General features: G+C 41.2%; 1 protein-coding gene and 1 long non-coding RNA gene across 3 annotated transcripts in view; one reads left to right on the forward strand and one right to left on the reverse strand.

Moving 5' to 3' along the window:
• Window positions 1–656: 656 nt before the first annotated feature.
• cpne4b (copine IVb) overlaps window positions 657–22,983 on the reverse strand; it is a 38,332-nt gene continuing 16,005 nt past the window's right edge. For both annotated transcript variants that reach the window (XM_015043111.1, XM_015043119.1), the window contains exons 4-16: window positions 20,851–20,922; window positions 20,527–20,601; window positions 19,905–19,988; window positions 19,258–19,347; window positions 14,817–14,918; window positions 14,529–14,615; window positions 11,208–11,267; window positions 10,953–11,086; window positions 9,213–9,267; window positions 8,914–8,965; window positions 8,207–8,340; window positions 7,565–7,801; window positions 657–3,828 (exon numbers count right to left, since the gene is read on the reverse strand). In XM_015043111.1, coding sequence (XP_014898597.1) covers window positions 3,697–3,828; window positions 7,565–7,801; window positions 8,207–8,340; window positions 8,914–8,965; window positions 9,213–9,267; window positions 10,953–11,086; window positions 11,208–11,267; window positions 14,529–14,615; window positions 14,817–14,918; window positions 19,258–19,347; window positions 19,905–19,988; window positions 20,527–20,601; window positions 20,851–20,922 — 1,314 coding nt within the window. In that variant the 3' untranslated portion in view covers window positions 657–3,696. The remainder of the gene's footprint in view (window positions 3,829–7,564; window positions 7,802–8,206; window positions 8,341–8,913; window positions 8,966–9,212; window positions 9,268–10,952; window positions 11,087–11,207; window positions 11,268–14,528; window positions 14,616–14,816; window positions 14,919–19,257; window positions 19,348–19,904; window positions 19,989–20,526; window positions 20,602–20,850; window positions 20,923–22,983) is intronic.
• LOC106953964 (uncharacterized) lies at window positions 4,149–7,359 on the forward strand. Its single transcript, XR_001426278.1, has 2 exons — window positions 4,149–4,357; window positions 4,405–7,359. It is a non-coding gene; the product is annotated as an uncharacterized LOC106953964 (long non-coding RNA).

Raw genomic sequence — 22,983 nt, forward strand, 5'->3', positions numbered from 1 at the left:
CAGATGTCTTTTTTTTCTTCTTTTTTTTTCTCAGCACTCTTCAATAAAAGTTAGATTTGTGGAACGCACAAATATTTGGCCTCTCAGCAGATTCTCCCACTGGAGCTGTTGCCTCTGAGTAACTACGAGCCTGTTGGCTGCTTCTCTGATCAATTTTCCCCCTGGCCGACCTGCCAGTTTAGGTGGACGGTCATGTCTCGGTATGATTACGATTGTGCGACCCTTCTATCACACTTTTATTTTGGGATGATGGGTTGAACATTGCTCGAGTGACGATCAAAGATTAGGATACTGTTTTATAACCTAAATCTATTCTAACGTCGCAACACGTTTGACCCTGATCTGTCTGTGGTCTTGGACCTTAATGTGCTGTTAAGTTCAATAATTTATTGAACACATTTCTAAGGTTTTCACAGAACAGCTGTAATATAATCAAAATCAATTAGACAAGGACTGAATTTATTTTCCAATTTGGTAATTTCTGAAGTAAGTCTGTTGCACTAGATTTTCTAGGGGTGTCAAGAAAACAAATATGTGCGATTCTCTAAAAAGATTCAGATTTCTATCGTAGTAACAAATCCTTTCTCTCTCTCTCTCTCTTTCTCTCTCTGCCTCTATCTTATACAAACAGACACACTAACAAAAAAAGATAATGCAAAGTGAGAAACCCAAATCATCTTTATTATAATCACCATGCAGGATACAGAAAACGGAAACAATTTCCAGCTTACAAATTAGACTCTACCACACACGCTTTTCTACCATCCTGAAACTCTTTACAATGTAAGAAGGTTATTAAGAAATTGTTACAATTATCCATTAGTTATTCATTTTCCATTTAGCAAAATCACAAGCAAATCTGTAAAAAAAAGAACCCCAAATGCCCGAGATTACCCCACTGCTTCACACAAATGACAGAGATACTTTATTTCATAACTAGCAAGCGGCTACTCGAGATTGGATATTAGTGGGAGCTGAATTATGCATGCATTCATGCAGTACACTAAATCGAATGCCACCAGTCCCACAAATAACATTTGCAATGCTAATTCTAAGCATTTGGGGGGAGGGGAGGGAGTTTGCAGGCTCATGTTCAGGCTTTTCCCCCTTAAATATTGGGGAACTTTTAGCATTGTGTACTTGCTAGTTATCTAAATAAGGTAGAAGTGTCATTTCTTTCAGTGGGATATGGTCAGACTATGCATGCCGGTTCCGAAGACTGTTAATATTTTTACAAATACATTTTCAATATACAGTATATAGCAATAATTTCCCAAGTGATGCCATTGTGGCCAAACATGCAATAGTCATCAATGGAGTAGTTCAAATTGCTTCACCATAACAAGCTAATTCTCTCAGCTAGACTACTGTATGTTGTATTGATGTGTATATGTATTTGCTTATGTCTTCTTGTGCTTTTAGACATGTATATATTGTACAATATTTGGATGTATTTTATATAACTTATCAGGGGTGCAACAAGATCTGGTTATGAAATCCCACAGGATTAAAACACTTTACTTTCACAATCAGTCAGACTTTAGCTTAGTAATTATGGTTGATGCAAGAGTGTTTTTAGTCATTTACGTATGTTTATATTTGTAGTTCTTGAATTGAGTGGTTTCACCCCTGTGCCACAAATACTCCTTGGTTTAATTTGCTCCATTGTCAGAGCCTCTACTGTCTTCAGCCTGCTGCTGGCAGTCTGTTCTTGTCTCCTGAGTTGTGTTATCAAAATCCTTTATTTACTAAGCTCCATCTGTCCTTGTCTCTGCATCTGGGACCCCAGCAAAACCAAAACATGACATATTTCAGACTGAAGTGAAGCCAGGGATGGAAAGTGCTATCCAGTTTGTATCATTTTGTGACTTTTGTCTTGTCAAGCAAAACCGAGCTATTGTCATGGGCCCTGTACGTTGACCAAGAGCTGCTATTTATGCTTGAGACTGCAACTTTAAAGTAGGAAAGTAAGCCGTTTTTGAGATGAACTGATGCGGTGAACAATCACGGAGACCGTTTGTCGGGCTTGCCGACAACACTGGTTACAAAACCGACGAAGAAGCGTCTGTAGCTTTTTAAATTATTTATCACAAAGCGTTCAGGTACTCAAAAGAACACAGAAACAGTGAGACATGAGATCTGAACAATTTCCTGAAGCATCGTGAGCATCTTAGGCTAACTGTGTGCCAGAACTCATGGCAAAGTTGGGGTTTGTTTCACAGGTTCATTATAGAGCTAAAGTTAGCACCCCAGTCACACCACTGCTTAACTGCCCTGAATTTCAATAGCACCTGAAGATGCACTGCCTAAGGTAAATAATGCTTCCTCTTACATGTTACTCCGTAGAATACGTAATTTGATTTCCAGGTAAACCAGGCAGGTGCAGACTTTTCTAAAGATGTCAAAAAAACTCAGCAGCATGGGTGCTGCAGGAGTCACATGCCATGTGTGCCACCTATGCAGCACTTCACTGCTACACATTTATTGCTGCAGTAACCCATCCATCCATCATCTTCTGCTTAATCCAAGGGCAGGGTAAAGCAGAGAGGTCCAGACTTCCCTCTCCACAGCCACTTGGGGTAACTTCTTGATGGGAATCCCAAGGCTTTCCAGGACAGCCGAGAAAACATAGTACCTCCAGCGTGTCCTGGGTCGTCCTCTGGGTCACCACCCGGTAAAACGGACCCGGAACGTGGAACATTTCCCCATGGAGGCATCCAGGAGACATTCTAACCACACAACCAGCGCAAAATCCCAAGAATAATACTAATAAATCTCATGCAACACTACTATCTGATTCATTTGGCAATTTTTTTTTTTTTTTTTTTCTGGCCACCTAAGGGCATTTATTCTGCACCAGAAAATTCATTTGGATCAGCTGAAGGATACTTCAACTATACAATAATGTGATTTCAAAAGTAACAGAGAACTTGTTATTACAAATGGACAATGTGAATTCCACACTCTGGATCCCAGTGTATACGCTCTATTCAAAACGGACGCGGATCAAAAGCAACACACTTCGGAAGCATAGCGAGACAAATTAATTAGCTTAATTCCCTCACCTTTTAGACCCGCAAGCGATCCAGCACGGCAGCATGCACAGCAAAGTAAGAAACCGCATGATCAGCAGTTTGAGGACTATTCAAAGTTTTTAGGAATTACAGACCTCAGTTTAGTATCTCCAGCTTAAAAGCTAAAATACTTTAAGTATTCAATTTGGATTAATTATACTATTATTTCATTATAAAAACACAAAAAGGAACAAGTTTATTGCTTTAGTGAAATTATAATCCCCCCCCTCTTTCTGCCCCCCACCAAAAATGAACAAGCATCCATCCATGCTTTGTCTGGACCCCACTTATCATTGCTGGGTTGTGGAGAGGCTGCTGCCTATTTCCAGCGTTCATTTGATAAGCATAATAACCTCATTATATGGACTGGTCATAGCCGGACTGAATTATTTTAAATTAATTACTTACTGACTCATGGAAGGCAGATTGTTAAAGCAAAAAAAAAATTCCTAGACTCCCCCAAGCTACTGCTAAAAAAGGATCATCCTTCCTTTTTGAAAACCCGTTGTTTTTGCATTGCTTTGCGTGGTCTTGTTTCATTAAATGGATGTTTTGTTACACCCCTGTAACTTATATATGTATATGTAAGTGTTACGTATACACATGTGCATGTTGTACATCGTCAGGGGCTGAAGGTTCTTGAGGACTCGTAGTCCGATATACACTTAGGTTTGATCCCCTTCGCGTTGTAGTAATCCACCACTTGGTTGGGAACTTCGGCCAAAACACTCTTAGCCAAAGCAGCTGGAGAGGCCTGAAGAAAACGGAGACAAAGACGAGATGTGTTAGAAACATACTCACACACACACATCACTATCCACTCTAAGATCTTGAGGGGAAGAATGTAAGCTATACTGTGTGTAGACCACCGAGACTGAAGCGATCCGACAAGATTGTCTGACAGCCTCTAAAATATTCTTGGTTTCCGTTTTTTTTTTTGTTTTGTTTTGTTTTTTTTGTTCTCTGGTGTCACTTGATTTTTGTGCACAGCACGTGTGTGTGTGTGTGTGTGGGTGTGTGTGTGTGTGTGTGTGTGTGTGTGTGTGTGTGTGTGTGTGTGTGTGTGTGTGTGTGTGCGTGTGTGTGTGTGTTGGGAAAATGGCCCAGCAGAAAAAAAAAAAAAAAAAGGAATTGCATCATATTCTTTGAGCTCCTGTCACCTTTCTGCATAAAAGCGCTGTCTTCACACAACATGAAAGTAAACGATCGCACAAAAACTAAGCCGCAGACTCTGCTTTTGCATGGAATTAATAATGCACAGTACCGAGATGATGTTTGTTCTTGTTTGCTCAACGTATATTGATCTTTAAGTTAACTGGGCTGACAATAGGCCTCTTCTCCAAGAAGGTCATTTTGACAGTAAGCTGCTACTTTGTTTGACCTTGAGAATGTCAGGTTTTTTTTTCTTTTCCACTGGCATGTAACAATGTAGAATTAAACAAATCCAGTGCGACATTATCATCATCATCATAATCTCAGCAATGCAACTTTATTATTTTATGCGCCATGATTTATTGAGATGTGGGAGCTACTTAGTTGAAAGTTTGTGTTTAAGGGACACAATGGACTCGTCACCAAATACTGACTGACTGACTGAGTGAGACGTGTGCATGTTTAGCTGTCGCTGTCAGAAACAGGCCCATATTCATACAACTCTCAGTGTGTGCACATAGTTTTCAATGCAGCCTCGTATGGAGCAATAAAGTGCAATTTGTCATTTGTCTAGTGAGAAGAAAGGGAAGAACTGAAAAGAAATTGGTTTCTCATTGCCGTATCACTGCAGATTTTTCCTTTATTGTTCCATAGTGATAAAGTGTCCCAGTCGGGAAATCAGGAAGTACAAGCATAAGTGTTGTTTTTCTTCTTCTTCTCCGTCTGATCTGATTTGCCTTTTTTTTTTTGTCTGCTTTGTATTTATTGCCACCATTTGAATGGGAGGTTACTGATACTGCTGGTGCACACAGTGGAAAAATCTGATGTCTGTGGTGAGACCTAGCAAGTCTAAATCAGCAGCTGGTAACTAGGACTGGATTACTTTCATCTTGACCAACCCTGACTTGATGGCTGGCTGGTCGGATGCTCAAAAGCCTGACTTTTTTTTTCTGGTTGGTGAAAAACATTATGCCTAGTTGCAGAAAGATCATGCTTAAAAATCAGGAAGTGAGACTTCAGCGTCTGGCACTTATCTTCTGGCCTTGAGGTGTTTTTCTCTGATTTATTTTAATTCACATTTATATGTCTAAGAAACATAGCATAGATAAGATTGATGTAAAGTGGCCATCAAAGAAATGTGTTCTTTGCATGAATTTCTTCATTTTTTTTTTAAACGTGGGATTTTCTTATAAAGCTCACCTGCTCTAGATATTTTTATTTTTCCTCAGACATTCTCTTTGTACTCGTTCTGTCACATTCTCTTATTTGTAAGTATGCACTGCACAATATGCTCTAATGGTGAGGCACCAGGACTGAACAGAAACTTTGGTTGAAACCTGTTAAGACCTTCAGAATGTAATAAAAGTAAAAATCAAGGGCAAGTTAAAACACTACAAGAGAAGCCTGTTCTGTTTGTTGTTTTTTTTTTTGTATGCAGGTGCTGTTTAAAGAAATCAATTACGGTTGAAAGTACAAAAACATTTTGTTCATGTTTAGCTAATAAACGTGTAAAGATATGCTGAAAACACCGAAGAACTTCAGCCATCGTCCCATTTTTCAGTGCTTTCAGGAACACCAGGAATCAAGCAGACAGATTCACATGACTTCTGAATCCTCAAAGTCAGAGAGGCCGCTGCACTCCATCTCACATAATTCCACGAGACAATGCATCATCAAAGAGCCTTCACCCAGGCTTCCTCACCCTCTTCTCCCTCCGTTCCCCTCCTCTCATTTCTAGCCTCCCCCCCTCCTCTCTCGTTCCTCCGCTCCTGCTTACCTGTTATCCCCCACTCCGCCTGTCACCCGGCAGCTCCGTCCTCCTAATCCCTTCTGAAAAGAGACGACGGAGCAGAAAATCACCTCTCCACCTCTGTCACACACTCCCTCGCTCTCTTTTGTCTTTAGCTCTGGTCTCCAGCTGACCCCCTCGTATGCCATCTCTAGCGAGCTGTCTCCCTACCTCATCTCCCTCCACAATATTCATCGCCTCACTCCTCCCTGGCCAATTCTCCCTCCTCAAACACTTGGTACATGTTCCCTCTCCTTAACTTGCTGATGCGATGGGATATAATTGCTTAATTTCCCAGCTTGTCACAGGCCAAACTCACCATAACGGACCCCGCCAAATCCATCTGGTCAGAGCCAAGCGAAATTAACGCCGGTGGAGAGGGAAAGACGTAAACACAAATGAACACGAACACACAAACACTCAAGGGAGCGGAGACCTGATGTGCTTTGATGAGACTGGCAAGCATATTACACCCATATTGGGGGTGGTGAAGAGGGGGGGGAGAAATCCCTGTCATTTTAAGTGTAAGCTCAACAAATGTCCTAACTTCAAAAGCTGAGTCTCACAAATATATGTATATTTGTGAGACTATATATATTTATAGTTGCTTGTGTGTACACTATACACACAAGCAACACTAATAAGAGTACATGGCATTTAACAAATATATCCAAGTCTACTTTTGAGTTGGTACTCATCCAAGTTATGAAAATAAGCTTACTTTTATTTGCCTCTTATACCAAATTGTGTTTCCTTTAGGTTTAAGTAGCTCAGGCTCTTGAAAGTGCCCCAAAATTCACTTTGAAATAAAATCCAATAACATTTTTTACACTGTAAAATCTAGTCTGTTTTTTCAACATAAAAAAATTTAAGTGGCTGTCTTAACTTTCAAATATCCCCATCAAACTATTTGCTTTGTGGTGCAGTGATATATCCAGCAACGGCTTCAATGAGAAATAAATACCCTGCCCGACCTCTCTCGTCTGATCTTTATCCTTCTTGACTAATTCGCCTCTCCAAACTGGAGAAGAAAAACAATCTATCTTTATAAAAGTCTTTAGGAACTTCTCTGCTTGACAAATAAAAGTGGTTTGTGACCAGGGGGCTGGTTGTGCCATCAGGATGTGCGGGAAGCTTTCCGAAAAGCTGGTCTGCTCAGGTCTGAACACTGGGAATTTATTTTTTTTGTTTGTTTTTTTTGTTTACCCCATAGAGAAGCAGCGCTGTCCTAATGGCCACAGGTGCAGAGTGAGACGTCAGTCTGATAGTTTGCCTATTAGGGGTTAGTTTCAAGCAGTGCCTCCGATTTGAAAAATAAGAGAGAAAAAGGAAATTTAAGGAGGGGGGAAAAAAAAGTTAGTGAAGGATGTAGCCAAATCCGCCAAATTATCAAATATTTTCAGAGGCCCAGGCAATAAGGAAAACGTTATTCCTTCAGTAATATAATAACATATTAGTGGGACTTTTGTGAGTCAAAGCTTACAGTTGCTTGATAAAGTGGCAGCGTTTGGTAGGAGTGCGACTGCATGTATTGGTGATGTCCACCTACGTGTTTGAAATCCTTGAAGGGGACAAACTGAACGATGTCCCGGAGGACGGGCTCGCCCTTGGGGGAGCGCAGGATCCCGTCGTCGCCGTCTAGGATCTGCATGTCCGTGAAGTCGGCGTTGCCCACGCCGACGATGATGACCGACATGGGGAGGTGGGAGGCGTGCACGATGGCCTCCCGCGTGTCCGCCATGTCTGTGATGACTCCGTCGGTCAGGATTAGCAGGATGAAGTATTCCTGGTGTGACGAGGTTAAAAAAAAAAGAAGAAAAAAAAAAGGGAGGAACGAAGCTGATGTTTCGAGAGCGACTTCCTGTCAGCGACTGATTTAAATAAAAGCCATTCTAATCCACCGGAGAGACGGAGGGAAGCAGATGGCATTAATGCAGAGAAAAGTCATGCTCTAAAATTTATAACTGGAATTAAATTAATATCAATCAGCCCTCTTCAAACGCGCGCACACACACACACACAACCACGCACATCTCCTTCTTCAGTTTATTACATTTAACTCGTCTTATCCTTTCTGATCTGTCGCTTTTTGTCTTTTTCCTTTCTTCCATTTCTCCTTGTCTTACAGTAGTAAAAGGTCACAGCTATAAAAATATATTTCATATTTCATCTGTTCCATTCACTCTCTCACCATGGCCTCTTTGGTGTGCATCTCCTCGGAGGCAGAGGAGGCCACTTTCTGGATGATTGGGGCGATGTTGGTGGGCCCGTACAGCTGGATTTTAGGAAGGCAGTTCTGGTAGGCCTCCACCACACCTTGGATCCCTGCAACACAGAACGTATATGTGGGTTCTCACTGCTGTGTTTATTTGTTTCCCCCCACCCCCACCCCCTTCCACCAGTGTGCAAGTTGCGCACACGACGGCCTCGCAGAGTTGAAGTTCGCATACTTGCAAACGTGTCTGCTAGAATAAATCAGGCTCTCTGTGTGTTTGTGTGTGTAATTGCGCCACAGGGTGACTGAGCATTTTTCGAAAAGCATTCCCCTCATGGTCCGCACAAACACACGACGCGACACACAAACACACCTTCGCAACAGGGACTGCAGCTATGTGTGGAGAGGAGCACGGAAGCCCATTTCACACATACAGATTAGTGTTGTTTCTCTCTGTGTCGTGGAGCCTGAAATACATCCTGCAGCATTCTGACAAACCTCCCAGCTGCATTGGTCTGCGCGTGTGCTAATGTGTGCATGCGTGGCCGTGTGTGTGTGTGTGTGTGTGTGTGTGCGTGTGTGTGTGTGTGTGTGTGAGAAAGACAGGCCTATATTGCTTTCTGTCTGTTTTGGTGCATCTAAAAGTGAGCAAAGTTATGTGTGTTTGAGGTGCGTTAAATCACCGGCACATTCCGGATTTTCCTCATCGAAGTTCACAGCAAAGTCATGTGAAACCTGCAGGCATGAAAGAGAGGACAGAGGAGAGAGGAGACAAAGGGGAGAGAGGGTCTTCAACAGCTGAGACAAGCCGATCGCTCAGCACAATGTGTCAAGTCCAGTTTACAGGTCTGACGCACAATTTCTGCTTTCATGCTGATCAAAAGTAAGCGGCACCTCCGAAGGAGGCTTAAAATGTAATCTGAACCATCCAGAACTCCCCTTGCTTCGCCGAGTGTACAAGCGTAAAACTCTGGTTTCCTACCTTGAAATCCGGCGGTATCAGAGCTCCGAAACCAAACGCAGGAAACATTTTATCACTGCAACAAAGGAACGACACACAAATTACTGGAAACCAAGAGAGAAAGAGCGAGAGAAAGAGAGAGAGAGAGAGAGAGAATATAATAATAATAATAATAATAATAATAATATACGACTTTTTAATTAATTTACATTTGCACGCTACATATACAGAATTCAGTGTGCTGTTTGGTTTTAGCAGCACATCTAAATAAATAAGGTTACATTGCCTTCAGAGGTAAAATAGATGTTTGCTTTTTTTTTCTTTTTTTTTTTAGAAAACTTTAATAAACAAAGAGCATTAGGAAAACCAAGAAAGACAGTAGACAGGCCAGAAGTAATATACTTGTGAAGAAGTTAAAAGTCACGCACTTTACAAATCTTGGCTCTGTTATGTTATTGCTATTGGGCGGCAATAACAAAACCGATCAAGTCCAACGAGCCGTAGGGAAAAATCGAAAGCGAACATTTATCCCTACATTTAAAGCGCCATCTGCGCCAGAAAACTAAGACCTATCATCGCCCCCCTAACCACCATCCCCAGCAGTGATGCGTCTTCTTAATGGTACTTTGAGGGAGCTTCTGCCGCCCCACGGAAGCCCAACTAGACAAAACACAGGAAATTATGAGAAATTCTAGGAAGAGATAAAAATGCATCGCAGTCCCACACAAAGCACGTTGGCTAATCTTGCTATTCTTAGCAGCGTTCAGCAAGGGGACGCCTACTACACATTTGGGGGTGGCAACCCCCCCACCGACGAGGCAAAGCAATAGAAAACTTTCTCATTACACAATTGCTAATGCCACCCCGGAGAAGAATGCGTAAGGGCCACATCCAAAACCACCACTAATGTGTGGAAATGCTTTTATTTTTTTTCTTACAGCGGGGATGGAAAAGCTGGTCAGAGTAAATTGGAGTATGGGTGAAGCTAGACACGAGGCAACACTGAAAGAAAATCTGTTGGAGGCTTGAGAGTGGGGCAGAGGTTTTCCTTCCAGCATGACAACAAACCCTCAACACACAGCTGCAAAGAAGTGGTTCAGATCAAAGCATGCTTTGTGTTAGAGTAGATCTAACACAACGCATAAATCCAAATTCAATTAAAAGTCCGTGGCAGTCCTTTAAAATAGGTGTTTACAGATATTCTCCATCCAACATCAAGTCCAACAATGACTTGATGCAATCCGCTGGGTTTCCTTAAATATAAACTTTTTTTAAATTACTTTAAGTAACTAACTGAGCATACTGCACTGTTTGATAACTAGAATCAGTTGGAATGTAAGTGTGGTTGAATTGAAATGCATATTTTTGTAAAAATGCCTCGAGGTGACATTTGTTGTGAATTGGGGCTACATAAATAAACTGAATTGAATTAAACTGAACTTGGGTTAATTTGCATACAAGAACGGACGGTGTTTGGTTGCTGAAGATTGCTGGAACATTCCTCAAACCCTGGCTGCTGTTTACTGCAATGAAAGGTTGCTCTATAAACTGATAGAATACACATGCACACCAAAAAAAAAAAAAATCCTACTTTTTTTTACTTTGTTTAATCTACTTTTTAGTTTCACATCATTTTTAGGGGTTTCTTAGTAATGGCCAATCATAGACACTGTTTAGCACAAAGTAAAAAAAAAAAAAAAAAACTCTGCGTCAAGGATTTTAGATATAAAAGCAAAACACTACAACTGCAAGTTACTTCACCTGTCATAGTCCTGACAGATCTCCCCTACAGCCACCAGGGCTTTGAGGTACTCGTTGGGTTGGTAGGGATGGATGTAATGGAGAGAGCAGCTATTTCTTGGATCCCCATTGGATGCTGTGAAGTCTATGGCCACCTGGGACAGAATCAAAAAATAAATAAATAAAATAAAAACAGTCACAAAGCACGAGGGAGCACAAACTAGCGATGGAGCGCACAAGTGCAAAATATCAATGACTGTGTCCTGGATGTCTTACTGTGAACTGAATCTGGCAGCCTCCCATGATGTAATCCAGGAAGGAGTACATTTTGATGATCTGTCAGGAGAGATCACTTTAATTAAGGCTGTGGTCATGAATTGTTCATGGGGGTATGAAAAGACAGATAGATAGTGGTTGCTGCCTGGGTGGGAGAAGTGCCTCCCCGACAGGCTCAAACCGGCTGTCCGCATGAATCGTGACAATGAAATATGCAGAGTACAATGAACACATGCTCGCATATTAAGAAAAAAAGTACACCAATGCCATTAAATTTATTACCACGAATAGCTGGATAAGCAACAAAAATTGCGTTTTATCAAAACCGACAAAGAATCAGACTCGCCACGTGCTGACTGGAATGAGACGGAGCGTTTTGGAAGAGGGGAATCGGTTCATTTGACGTCGCCAGCCACGATCTCTGGCACTGCTGGCAAAGATCGCAAACAGCATTGAAAAAAAAAAAAAAAAAATCTTGTATTGCAGTAACATAACCACCCTGTAAAGTTTTGAAAAGTCCTATCTTTAATTTAGGTACAATTATTCAATAGAGGGGAAAAATACCAGTAATAAGAAATAGTTTTTTTGCAAAATCTCCAGGGTTATAGAAACCATCACTGTTCATGGCTGGAACGTTGAGAGAGGACTAAGACAATCTTAGAGGTAGGCTGGATTTGTGACTGACAAAAAAACTAGTATATTGACATGGTTATATCATATCAATATTTATGCTCTGGGTGACAAAAATAAGACCTTAAGTCCTCCAAAAGCCTACTGAATCACCAAATGTAACGTCTGCAGGCGGACATGAACTCTCAAAAGGCTCCCAAAGAGCAAACTCTCCATATTTACATTAGTGATATTAGAAGAGAAACATATTTATGTTTGTGTTTGTTTCTCATATAAATTAAGTCTTGTGTGACATAAATAAGGCCTTAAGTCCTCCAAAAGCCCTGTATATACCTCCAAATACCTTGTGGATTTATTTTCCAGCGATCATGTGCAGAACGCTTGTTTTTGTTGAATCCAAATCATTGCACACCGACAGCCAGCACAAGTTTTGAATAGACACATCTCGGTGTTGCGTGCAAGAATCTCTGTACGTGTTGAAAGCTAAACTGAATTGTCCCCCTAAACCATTATTAGACAACAAAAACAAAATAACAAAAATGACACCACTAAACAGGTGCAACGATAATTTCCAAATATTTTTTCATACGCTTGCACCAGCCAAAGCAACAGTTGGATCGTTCTGGTGGCTCTGTGGCACCAGCACAAAGATACATTTGGATTGGAGCACTCTAGCGGGCCGCTCCGGGGGAACATTTGGATATCTCCACTCTGCTGACATGTCCTCAGGCCCCACACTGCCTACGCAGTCCAGATGGGACCCCAGGCAGGATGGAGCAATTCATGAGCCCAGAAAACGGGGGAGAATAGTCGTGGGGGATTGAAAGGTCAAAGAAATATGTTTTCTAGTTACGTCTACTGGGAAGTATGAAGATGCGATAAATGGAAAACAACCAGTAAGTCAATATTATTGTCCATGAATTGGAAGTAATATTAACATGTAGTCTCTAGCATGCTGGGTTTATGACAGTGGAGCAAAATGCACTCCTTTTTTTTTTTCCATCTAGCCACTTGACAGTATATTCTATAACACTGAAAATAATATTGAAAAATATTTTGTTCAAACTACATAATGACAAATAAGGTTTTACACACAGTTTTAGAAAATGGTTGGATTAATGGTTGGAAGAAAAGAATAAACAAGAGAGAAAAAGATAAATCCAACTTGGGTCCCTTTGAGTGTCATGTAGATTATCTCAGCGTCCCGGAGCGTGCTTGGCTCTGGTCATCCTCTCTATATGAGCCAAAAATGCAAGAAAATCTGCCTGTTCGCCTAATCTGGGCAGCCCGCTACTGACACTGATGCATTCATATGCATCTAAAGCTCTTTTTAGCACGTGTTGCAGAAAGGACACGGTCTTCTCAAAGCAGCATACAATTAGCCAGTAAAATGTGCCAGAAAACAGGGACGCCTCAAGTAAATGTGTGTATAAAAGTGTATAAAAGCACCTGTTGAACATTCCCACAGTTTGTCACGTTACAAACACGCGTTTCGGTGTGTTTTATCGGGATTTTGTGTGTAAGACCAACACAAAATAGTTTCCAACAGTGAAGTAGAAGGAAAAGTATTCATGGTTTTCAAAATTATATAAAAGAAAAAAAAAAACCCAAAACTTTAAAAAGTGTAGTGTTTGTATTCAACTTCCCTCAGTCTGCTCTGTTGAATCACTTTTTATTTCAACTCTTTTGGTGTGCCTCAACCAGTTTTAGCATCTAGAGAGTTTTTTTGCCCGTTCTTCTCCGCAAATTAGCTCCAGCTAAGTGGACAGCTTGTCTGGGAAAGTGTCCCTATTGCACGACGCTCCATGTTCCACAGTTGGGTGGATTTGCTCAGGGTGTCGCTTAATGTGACTTTTCTACCACAAAAAAAAAAAAAAAAAAAAGCAACGCATCCATAACATCAAGTTTGTGGATACTGTGGGTAGTTTAAACCGAGATTCTCCTCTGCGAGCCATCGATCTGTACAGCTTGTCCAGAGCTGCCACATGCCTCTTGGCTGCTTCTCTGATGGATGCTCTCCTTGCCCAGCCTGAGTTCAGAAGATGTCCAACTGTGCCACACTCTCTATTTGTGCATGAGGGAAGAAACAAAGCTCTGTGAGATGTTCAATTCCTATGAGATAATTTTATAACTTAACCCTGCTTTTAACTTCTACGTAAATTAATTCCCTCACTTGTCCACCGTGTTCCTGATCTTTGTGATTCTGTTTATTCTCAAGCAAACCTCGGGAGGCCGTCGCAAATGACAGTTTTCATACTGAGATTAAATTAACCAACTTACTAATTATACACAAGGCAGTGGATTTTAACTATGGGTACCAGAGAAAAAGGGAAAGTCAAAACGGAAGGCCATGCTTTCCAGATTTTTTTTTTTTTAATAAAAAAAGAAAATCAAAACCACAAATCAGTTTGCTTTCACTTCATAGTTGTACGCTGCTTTGTGTAGGTCTGTCACATTACACCAACCCCCTGCAAAATATCTTATTATATTAAGTTTAAGTGAGAAATTGTGAAAAAAGTATACTTTTGTTAAACAGGGTTGCAATCTTGCCATTATGTTAAGCTCTGAATTACAGGACATTTTAAAGATACAACAACTAATCACCAAAGCAGTCGTCGCCCTCGTCGTTTGTTTCAAAAGAAGCGCACAAACGTCAGAAGATGCCGATCAGGATTATGCTGTGTAAGTTACCTTGCAGTGGTTGAGTATGACGGTTCCAGAGTTTCTGTAATTCTTCTTCTTCATCTGATATTTGGGATTGATGCATTCCCACTGAATCTGAGAAAAGACAAGAAGAAGGTGGCAGCGGCGGCGGTGGGTGCTTTGCACTCGAGGGTAATTTTAAGGCACTTTCTGGATATTGTTGCACGGGAAATTATTTAAATGCGGCGCGGAGGGAGCGCAGAGGCAGCCGCGCGCCCAATTACATGCAGAGCACATACGAGTCAAAGCTTTGATTTTGAGCGTCCATTTTCTTACCTGCTTGCCCTCCTGCTCTGCCCTCATCATCTCCTTATACGTGGTCTGAAACTCTCCAATAAAGTCATGTTTGCCGTTGGAGTCCCAGTCCCAAACCGTGCACTAGCGCAGAAACAAACACACACACACACACACACACACACACAGGAACACGTGGTGAGAAGAACTGCTACCTGAGCATCCACACATGCACACCACACGTCTGCAAAGAAATGCCATGCTGAATGATTGATGGGGTGGAGTTGGTGGGGGGGCCGTGGAGCAGTGAAATATTAATCTGACGATGCTGAGAGGCTTTAGAGACGGCTTTATGAGTGTCAGGGTTTAGACGTAATAGTTTTTTTTCCCCTCTCTCTCTCGGAGGAGCCATTTGGCAATATAAACGACGACAATCAAAACGGGGTCAGAGGACAAAGCTTCAACACCTCACGAAGAAGCAAACTGATCATTTCAAAACATGACAAAAGTCTTTTATATGTACAGGCACGCACAGGCCACTTTATTAGGTACCTTTTTTTTTTTTTTCTTACGGTTGCATCAAACGTGACAGTGACACGGTGGGAAAACAGTTGTCTTGCAAACCCAAAGTCGTGGTTTCCATTACAGCTTTCAGCTGCCACCAGGCACATAACCCCAATCTCCCTACTGATCCGCATATTGGTGTGTTGATGTGCGCGTGTTAGTGAGCATGACTGGGTGAATGGGGCTCTAGTTTGAAGCGCTTCGAGTGGTTTGTATGATTAGGGATTTGCTGCTGTATATAATATCGGTTTATTTGGCATCTTCATGTTGAATAGCTTGTTAATAGAAACAGTGAATCAGACACTCAGTGAAGTTAGCTGTCTAAATAAAAGGAAGATAACTATTTAAAGTTCTAACTTAGCACCAGAATGGTAAACAAAGGGGACTGTCAAAAAAAAAAGAAAAGAAAAGAAAAAAGAAATGGGGAAAAGTACCTTGATTGATGATAGCAGTCAGATTAAGCAGGTTTAAGATAATAGAAAGGTGACTCTCTATTAATATCTAGAAATATCATCTTTCTAAGCAGAAAATGCCCAACCTGGAAGCAGAAGGGCCACAGCAACAGAAGATAACATCAGGTCGTCTCACTCCTGTCGGCGAACAAGACACTGAGACCTCAGTTTCCACCGAATTTCGGACAGTTTGTGTAAATGCTGCTTCATCCAAAGAGCCTCAATTTAAGGTACAGCATTAACATCACAAGATCAAAAAGTTGCTCCAAACCTAATGATGGCATGGATCCATCATGGAAGTTGTGGTGTAAGGAACATTTTACTGGCACGCCTTTAGTTCCTCAACTTTTCATTGCTTAAACACTGCAGCCTATTGTTGCTGACCACCTCAATCCCTTTATGGCCAGTTTATGTGTCATGTTATGAAGCTCAAATCTTCTCCTGACGATGATTTCATTGCACACCAGTTGTCTCCAAACTCAAGAGAACTCAATCCCAGTGGAGCGCCTTTGAGACTTGCCTCATTTGGTTGTTATGCCACAAAGAATTACATGGACAGAGTTTATAAAACACCTTTCCAGTCATTCTGACCGCAGCACTTTATACTGCAGACACATTCATCCTTTCACGCTTACAGATCGGAAGGGCGACGTCAGGTTAAGTGCCTTGTCAGGAGGAAGCTGGAATCAAACCCATGACCTTGTGATTGCAAAGTGACTACCACTGAACTACAGTCACCCCACAGTGAAATATTTCTGCAAGGCAAAATGTGGCACAAAGTGGCACACCAGCAAGGTGTACCACGAAAATAATAATAATTTGTAAGTGCATATGGGCTTTTCCACTGAGGTACGGTGTTCAATGACATCCTAGAGAGTAGATTTCTGATTTAGCACTTATATCCAGATGATTCCTATGTCTGTTCTGCTGTAGTGGGCTAATTTACTGTAAATCCTGTGACCCTCTTGCCTTTTAGGTCAAACCAGCCACCAGCAATCTGAACCAGTACAACTGTGGTGATTAAAAAACAAGGACCAGCAATAATCCTCTTATTTCCTGTCTCCCACTTAAGCTGTTGAGAGCCTGCACCTGAAGTGCGCATGCCCTTCTTTTTTTGTCTTTGTAATTTGTGTTTTTTGTGTGTGTGTCTGTGTGTGTGTGTTTTTTTTTTTTTGTTAGTAATTTCCTTGTAGAAGGGAAGGGGGTGCTTGCTTTTGCAGCCGTGCTTCACTTCAAGAGGCAGAGAGGCTGTGCAAAGGACTAATGAAAAAATGAAGAAGCTCTGTTCCATTCACTGAATACTAACTGGCGGTGAGAGCAAGAGACCAATGAGAGCGGGGAGAGAAGGAAGAGTAGGGAGGTGAAGAAACGAGCAGGAAGAAGTACAAAGGAAGAGGGAGCCAGACTCCACAGAGGAGGGTAATGCATTTATGCATTGGTCACTTAAAGACCCTGGCGAAAGTAAAATCCTGGACTGAATAGAAATCTCTGCCCTCCCGTTCCTAACCATTGCTGTGATGCTTCAAACAGGTAGCCCTGGAAGCCTGTGGTCGATGGCATCCATGCGCGCGTTTCAGAGTGTGCCAGGCCTTTCTCCTGCTGTCAGGAGCCACGCAGAGTTAAGAAGCCTTTGCATAATTAATGAGCAAGTTCATGTTTATTCATGAGGAGAATAAATGTTCACAGCTGATGTTGCAGCGTTGCGCGCACACAGGAGCGCAGGCGAGGGAAGGTGAGAGTTTAAGATGACCACTGAGCCCATTAAACAAAACGGACAGCTGCACCGAAACCGAGCCGAGTGCCAAACTGACAGACCTACTTGAGCATTTTTGCGATGGTACTTTTAAATATATACATATATATTTATCTGTGGATTAAAGGTGTTTAAATAGTTGTGTGTGCGCGCCTACGGCACTGGTAGCATCATAGTTTCTTTGTAGCATGTGTCCCTCCCACATGGTACAACTGAGCTGTGAAAAGGGCCTGAATCTAAAAATCGCTTTGTGCATTAGTTTCCTTCAAGCACGAGTCATTGTGTGGTTCAATCTGATTCTACTTTGAAAAAGTCTCAGTAGATAAGAAGAAAGATGGACTGGAGCTGAGAAAGCCTTGAATAACCACACAGCAAAAAGCAGATCTAAGGCAGTCCAGGGTTTGTTGTTTTGGCGTTGTTACACAGAGAAAATAGATCTGGTATGAAAGATAAAATGAAAACTTATGGCCAGTTTTCAACCATTAGAATGATTTCTAATGGGTGGATGTATTATTAGTGTCATAAAACTTTTTAGCGATTCTTAAATTCAAAAACGTTCCGAGGCCTTTGTCAGCATTTCTCAAATAGAAAGGGACCAAAAAAAAAAGAAAAAGAAAAAGATTGTGGGTTTTGCACTGCAATTCTGTTTTTTTTTTTTACTCTGCAGACCCTGCTATGAGCATGGAGTGAGACCAGCTACAGGTTTGATATGAGCAAGAGGACACTTCTTACTTTATTGGATCATTGCACTGGCGAATATAGATGCAACTAACACAGGCAAAGATTATTGCCAAAGATTTTTTGTCTTTTGTCTTTTAAACTGGAGCTGAAATCGTAGTGCATTGATGTTTCCAGCAAAATGTCAATTTTCACTTAAGTGAAAATATTGACGTTCTGTTTTCTGATAATTAAAGTGGGGAAATAAATGAATGAGCGCAGATTTATTTTTTAGTTCCACCTTGGCAAAATATAGCCCATGTAAAGCAAGACAGAAGGACAGAAATTAATAGAAGATGTACATAAGCTGACAAAGCCTAGTTTCAAAAGACTTTGTGCTGACATAATCAATTTAATAAGGAGAGCGTCATGACTGCTACTGATTTTATTTAATAAAAATATAGGGGACAAGTGAATTTAGTTGAGAATTTAGTTAAGAAAATGTAAAATCAACAATGACAATGAATTAATTCAGTTTTAACCTTTGACCTCCTGCATTTCTGTTGATTGGAACTTGTTGATTATGTTACATACTCAGAAAACAACAGCCTTAAATAGTCTTTGTCACATTTATCTGCAATCAACTTGCATAGTTTCCTGATTCCAGGGAGAATAAATAACTTGCTGATTGTCGGCACAGGCTATTAGGAGCAAGTGTGTTTATTTAGCTTTGACTTTTATATTTCTTGAACAAGCCATAGCCAAAAATATCTAATTAAGGTCTTCACCCTTTCCAAGGGAGTGCAAACTTGTGCGTGTTACTTAATGTAGATGGTCTCTCGAGAACTAAGAAAAAAACATTTATGTAGAGAATCAGGTTAAAAAGAAACTTCAGCAGGCGTCGATGTGCTTATGTGGCCTATAAGAAAGCTGTGTGTCAAGTTACATTATGAAACCAGCTCTGCCCAAGCTTTTCCGCTCAGCGGTGGATTGTATTTGAGGCTAACTGGCTCCTATTCTTTTCTCTTTTCTCACACAGTGGGACTTTCAAACTCACCTTTAGCTCCCTGTCATGGTCTCCACTGCAGAGAGTGTTCAATGAAACTTTAAATGATTTCCAGACTGGGCTCAGGTTGTTCATCACTGTCTGTAGAGGAAAACAAAACAACTGTCAGAAGAGCTCTGTAACAGTTGGCCACAAAATGTGAGAAACTAGACGTTTTTTTTTTTTTTTTATATATATATATATATATATTGTCATGCTTTGATCTATCGCCTACTGTAACTCTGGCTAAAGAGCCGTTGTCCCGATGAAAGGTGAATCTGGTTTGCATGTTCTAACAGCTTTTCTTCATGGACTGTCCTGTATTTAGCTTCATCCATCTGCATAATTACTCCAACCAACTTCCTTGCAGGTATGCTGCAGGGACGGTTACAGACGAGACGCAGGTTTGCTGTGTTCCCTGCATGGCTCACAGTAAACGAGGCTTCTTGTGGCTTTCTTTTAACAAAGGTTTTCTTCTTACAGTCCCATTAAGGCCAAATTGCAACAGCTTCTCCCATCCAAGCCGTGGATATCAGGGGGTCCTACAGAGTTACTAAAAAGGCTCTTGGCTGCGTTTATTCTTTTAACTGATGGAGTGTAAAAAAATGTAAAAAAAAAAAAAAAAAAAAAAAAGGACGGGAAAAAAAAACTGGAGTTACCTCGGTCCGGTGTACGAGCGACTCAGTCCCATCGTCGTTTACTCTAAAGATCTCCAGAAAAGGGTCTGACTTGCTGAAGAAATCCTTGACAGAGAAAAAGAAGAAAGAAAACACACACTTTGATCATAAACATAAATCATTCATGCAACTACCAGAGCCATCATTTCACCTTCTGTCTCTGGCTTTTTTTTTTTTTTTTTTTTTTTGTTTCAACCAGCCATCTCTCTCTCCTCTGTCCTCTCCGATTTATGCGCCCCTCCCTCGTTTATACTCCATCATTCCTCTTGGGCACAACTCGTTTGGATTAGTCATCCGTGGCTGTGGGTGAGGGCGCGTGTGTGTTAAGGGAAGCCAAAAATTAATCTAGTACTCTGTGTGTGTGTGTCTCTGATTGGGTTGTCTAGATAAAAGAGGGTTATTGTACCAGGGAGGTGCCCACCTATCTCCGCAGGTCTTCTTGCATGAGCCCAGATTGTACCCTTGTGTTTTGCATGAGTTATTTCATCATCAAATCTCACTGGCTTCCACCCACCCACCCACACACACACACACATACACGCACACACACACATATATATAAAGCTCACATTCCTAAACTTCAAAAACAAGCATCTGGACAAACCTTGTCGTCTAGCTTCCGAGCGCTGAAAGAGAGTTCAACGTAATCGTCGTTTCCTGACAACTCCTCTGCTGTCACCTATACAGACAAATTTGGGGGGTGAGGGGGTGGACGGGTGGGATTAGGGTAGCAGAGGGGGAGATGGACACAGAGGCGTAAGAAGGAGGTGAGAGGAAATGAGATGGAAATGAGGAACGGTGCAGAGCGAGAGGGAAACATCATCAAATTAATTATCTCCAGAGCTTGTGAGCGCGCGCTTGGCGTCAAGCGCGTGCTCTGGGTGCGTTGAACTGAGGTGGGGCCGGTTTTCGGGAAGGGACGTCATACCATTATTGAAGACTTTCCAGCAGTGTTTCCCTGTTTGAGCAGAGCTTTGGTCAGTTTCCTCTGAGAGACGATCTGAAACGAGCACACAAACGGATGAAATGTATGAAGATCAAAGGACCAAAACCCTTTTGTTTTTTGGTATGTTTCATATAAAAAAAAAAAAAAAAAAACCCACATTCATTCATATTTAATGCAACAATTATATAACTCCAAAAACAAAAAGTGACTACATTTTTTATCAGATGTTTTACTTGTGTTTTCTGCCAGCTAGTTTGAAGTAGAGGAACTAATTTAACGTAGACGTGTTGCACTTGCTTTGTTTTCTAAAAGTATTCAAACTCGTTTAACCTTTACATATTTTGTTAATATATTTTATTGTGTGACAGACAAGTGCGGCGGCTTATCATAATGGTAGCACTGAAAGAAAACAATGTAAGGTTTTCTGATTTTAAAGAATAAAGGGGGACTGAATTCTGGCTTTTGCTTTCCTACGACATAAAACTGTTTTCATTCCACCTCATAATTAGGCAATAGAAAAAAAAGTAAAAAAAAAGAAAAATACTTGTGCTTGTAACAAGACAAAAAAAAGTTTATCTGATATGAACAAAGGGCATGTAAAGTTGGTGGCACACCGCTGATTGGTCTCCCACATCAACTCCCTCCACCTCTTACAAATTTTTCGGTAGCAACAACAAACTCTGCTCCCTGATAATGGCTTTTAGAGCCAAGTTCACGCAGCAATTTCGTCTACAGAGAGCCGCGTCTCTCCTTAGCAGACTACCAAATGCTGCCCTGATAATTGCAGCTTTCATACAGTCAGCATGATAAATTACAGTATTGAACCCTTACATAATCTTGGCAGAAAACTTTCTGGTGTCTCTCGTTTTATGAACAGGTCAATTGCTTCCTCCTCACTGATGTTCCTCCGCACACGTTTATCGATTCGTATTAAACAGAAACAAGGCTGTCATATTCTTAACACAACCCTGGATAAACAGTGGGATATTACACATAAATAATAATAATAAAAAAAAATTGGCACGGTGTCATTCTATTAAGCTGCACCTCTGGCATTAAAAATATTTCCCCTCCTCTTCTGAGGCTGTTATCTTATGTCTACCAACAATTGTAAATCCACCAGCTTTATGCTGCTGATAACATCTCTGACCTGAAAAAGTAATAGCAAACATATTTCACTCTTCTGCAGTGCCAACCGGATCTTTGAGATGCTGCTCTTGCTATTTCCTTACATTCAATATGTCACCAGGGGGCTACTCTCTGAGGGGGGAAAAAAAAAAAAAAATCAACCAACTCATCGTCTTAATGAGCATCGAAGCAATAAACGTTTTCTCTTTAAATGGCCCCGGATGCTGAGTGATTGGAGTAAATGAAGAGAATCTTTAAATATTGATTGCAGCTATCAGCGGGTGAGGCTACATGTATTAGCATATGCACATATAAATGTGCCGAAAACAGTCTGGAAGAGCTTTCTAAAGCCTTATGTAAATAGAAACACCACGGAGGACGCCGAAAGTGTGAATGCAAGATGCTGCTAGTAGCTGAACCAAAAAGGGTTCAACAGTTAAAGCCGGCTAAATACAGCGCATGCTATCCATCTGCAAAAGTGCTAACCGGCAGAGACCTTTACAACTGGTTCTTCAACAAACTGTGAAATGTTATCTTAAGCACCTTTGCTTTCAAGCGGCTCTGGAGTGGAGATCGTCCAAACTAGCACACCCAGAGGTGGCTCTTCTACCCAAAAGTGGCAGGTTTCAAGCACATTTAAAAAGCAGAGAAACTCATCTACTCATCGGGTGAGCTCACTTTAGAGTATGTTCAGATGTGAGTCATAAACATCTCTTACACGCCCCAGTTCTCCTATGGAGGCGACCTACCTAACACCGTGTTCTACATTCAGTCTGCATGATGTGGTGGAGATCGACAGTAAATAGCGTGACCGTACTTATAGATCTTGCGTAACTGTGGTCAGTGCTTTAAAGAACATGTCGTGTTCATGAGAATGAATCTAACCCCAGACAGGAAAGTGAATCAGAGCAAATGGGGATTGACATCTTCAGAAAGAAAATATACAATTAAATGAAACTGAACCGTGCCCAAAAATATTCAAAGTAT

Source organism: Poecilia latipinna, unplaced genomic scaffold (assembly GCF_001443285.1).
Source record: "Poecilia latipinna isolate Pla-1442-1.1 unplaced genomic scaffold, P_latipinna-1.0 Scaffold35, whole genome shotgun sequence".
Taxonomy (NCBI): domain Eukaryota; kingdom Metazoa; phylum Chordata; class Actinopteri; order Cyprinodontiformes; family Poeciliidae; genus Poecilia; species Poecilia latipinna.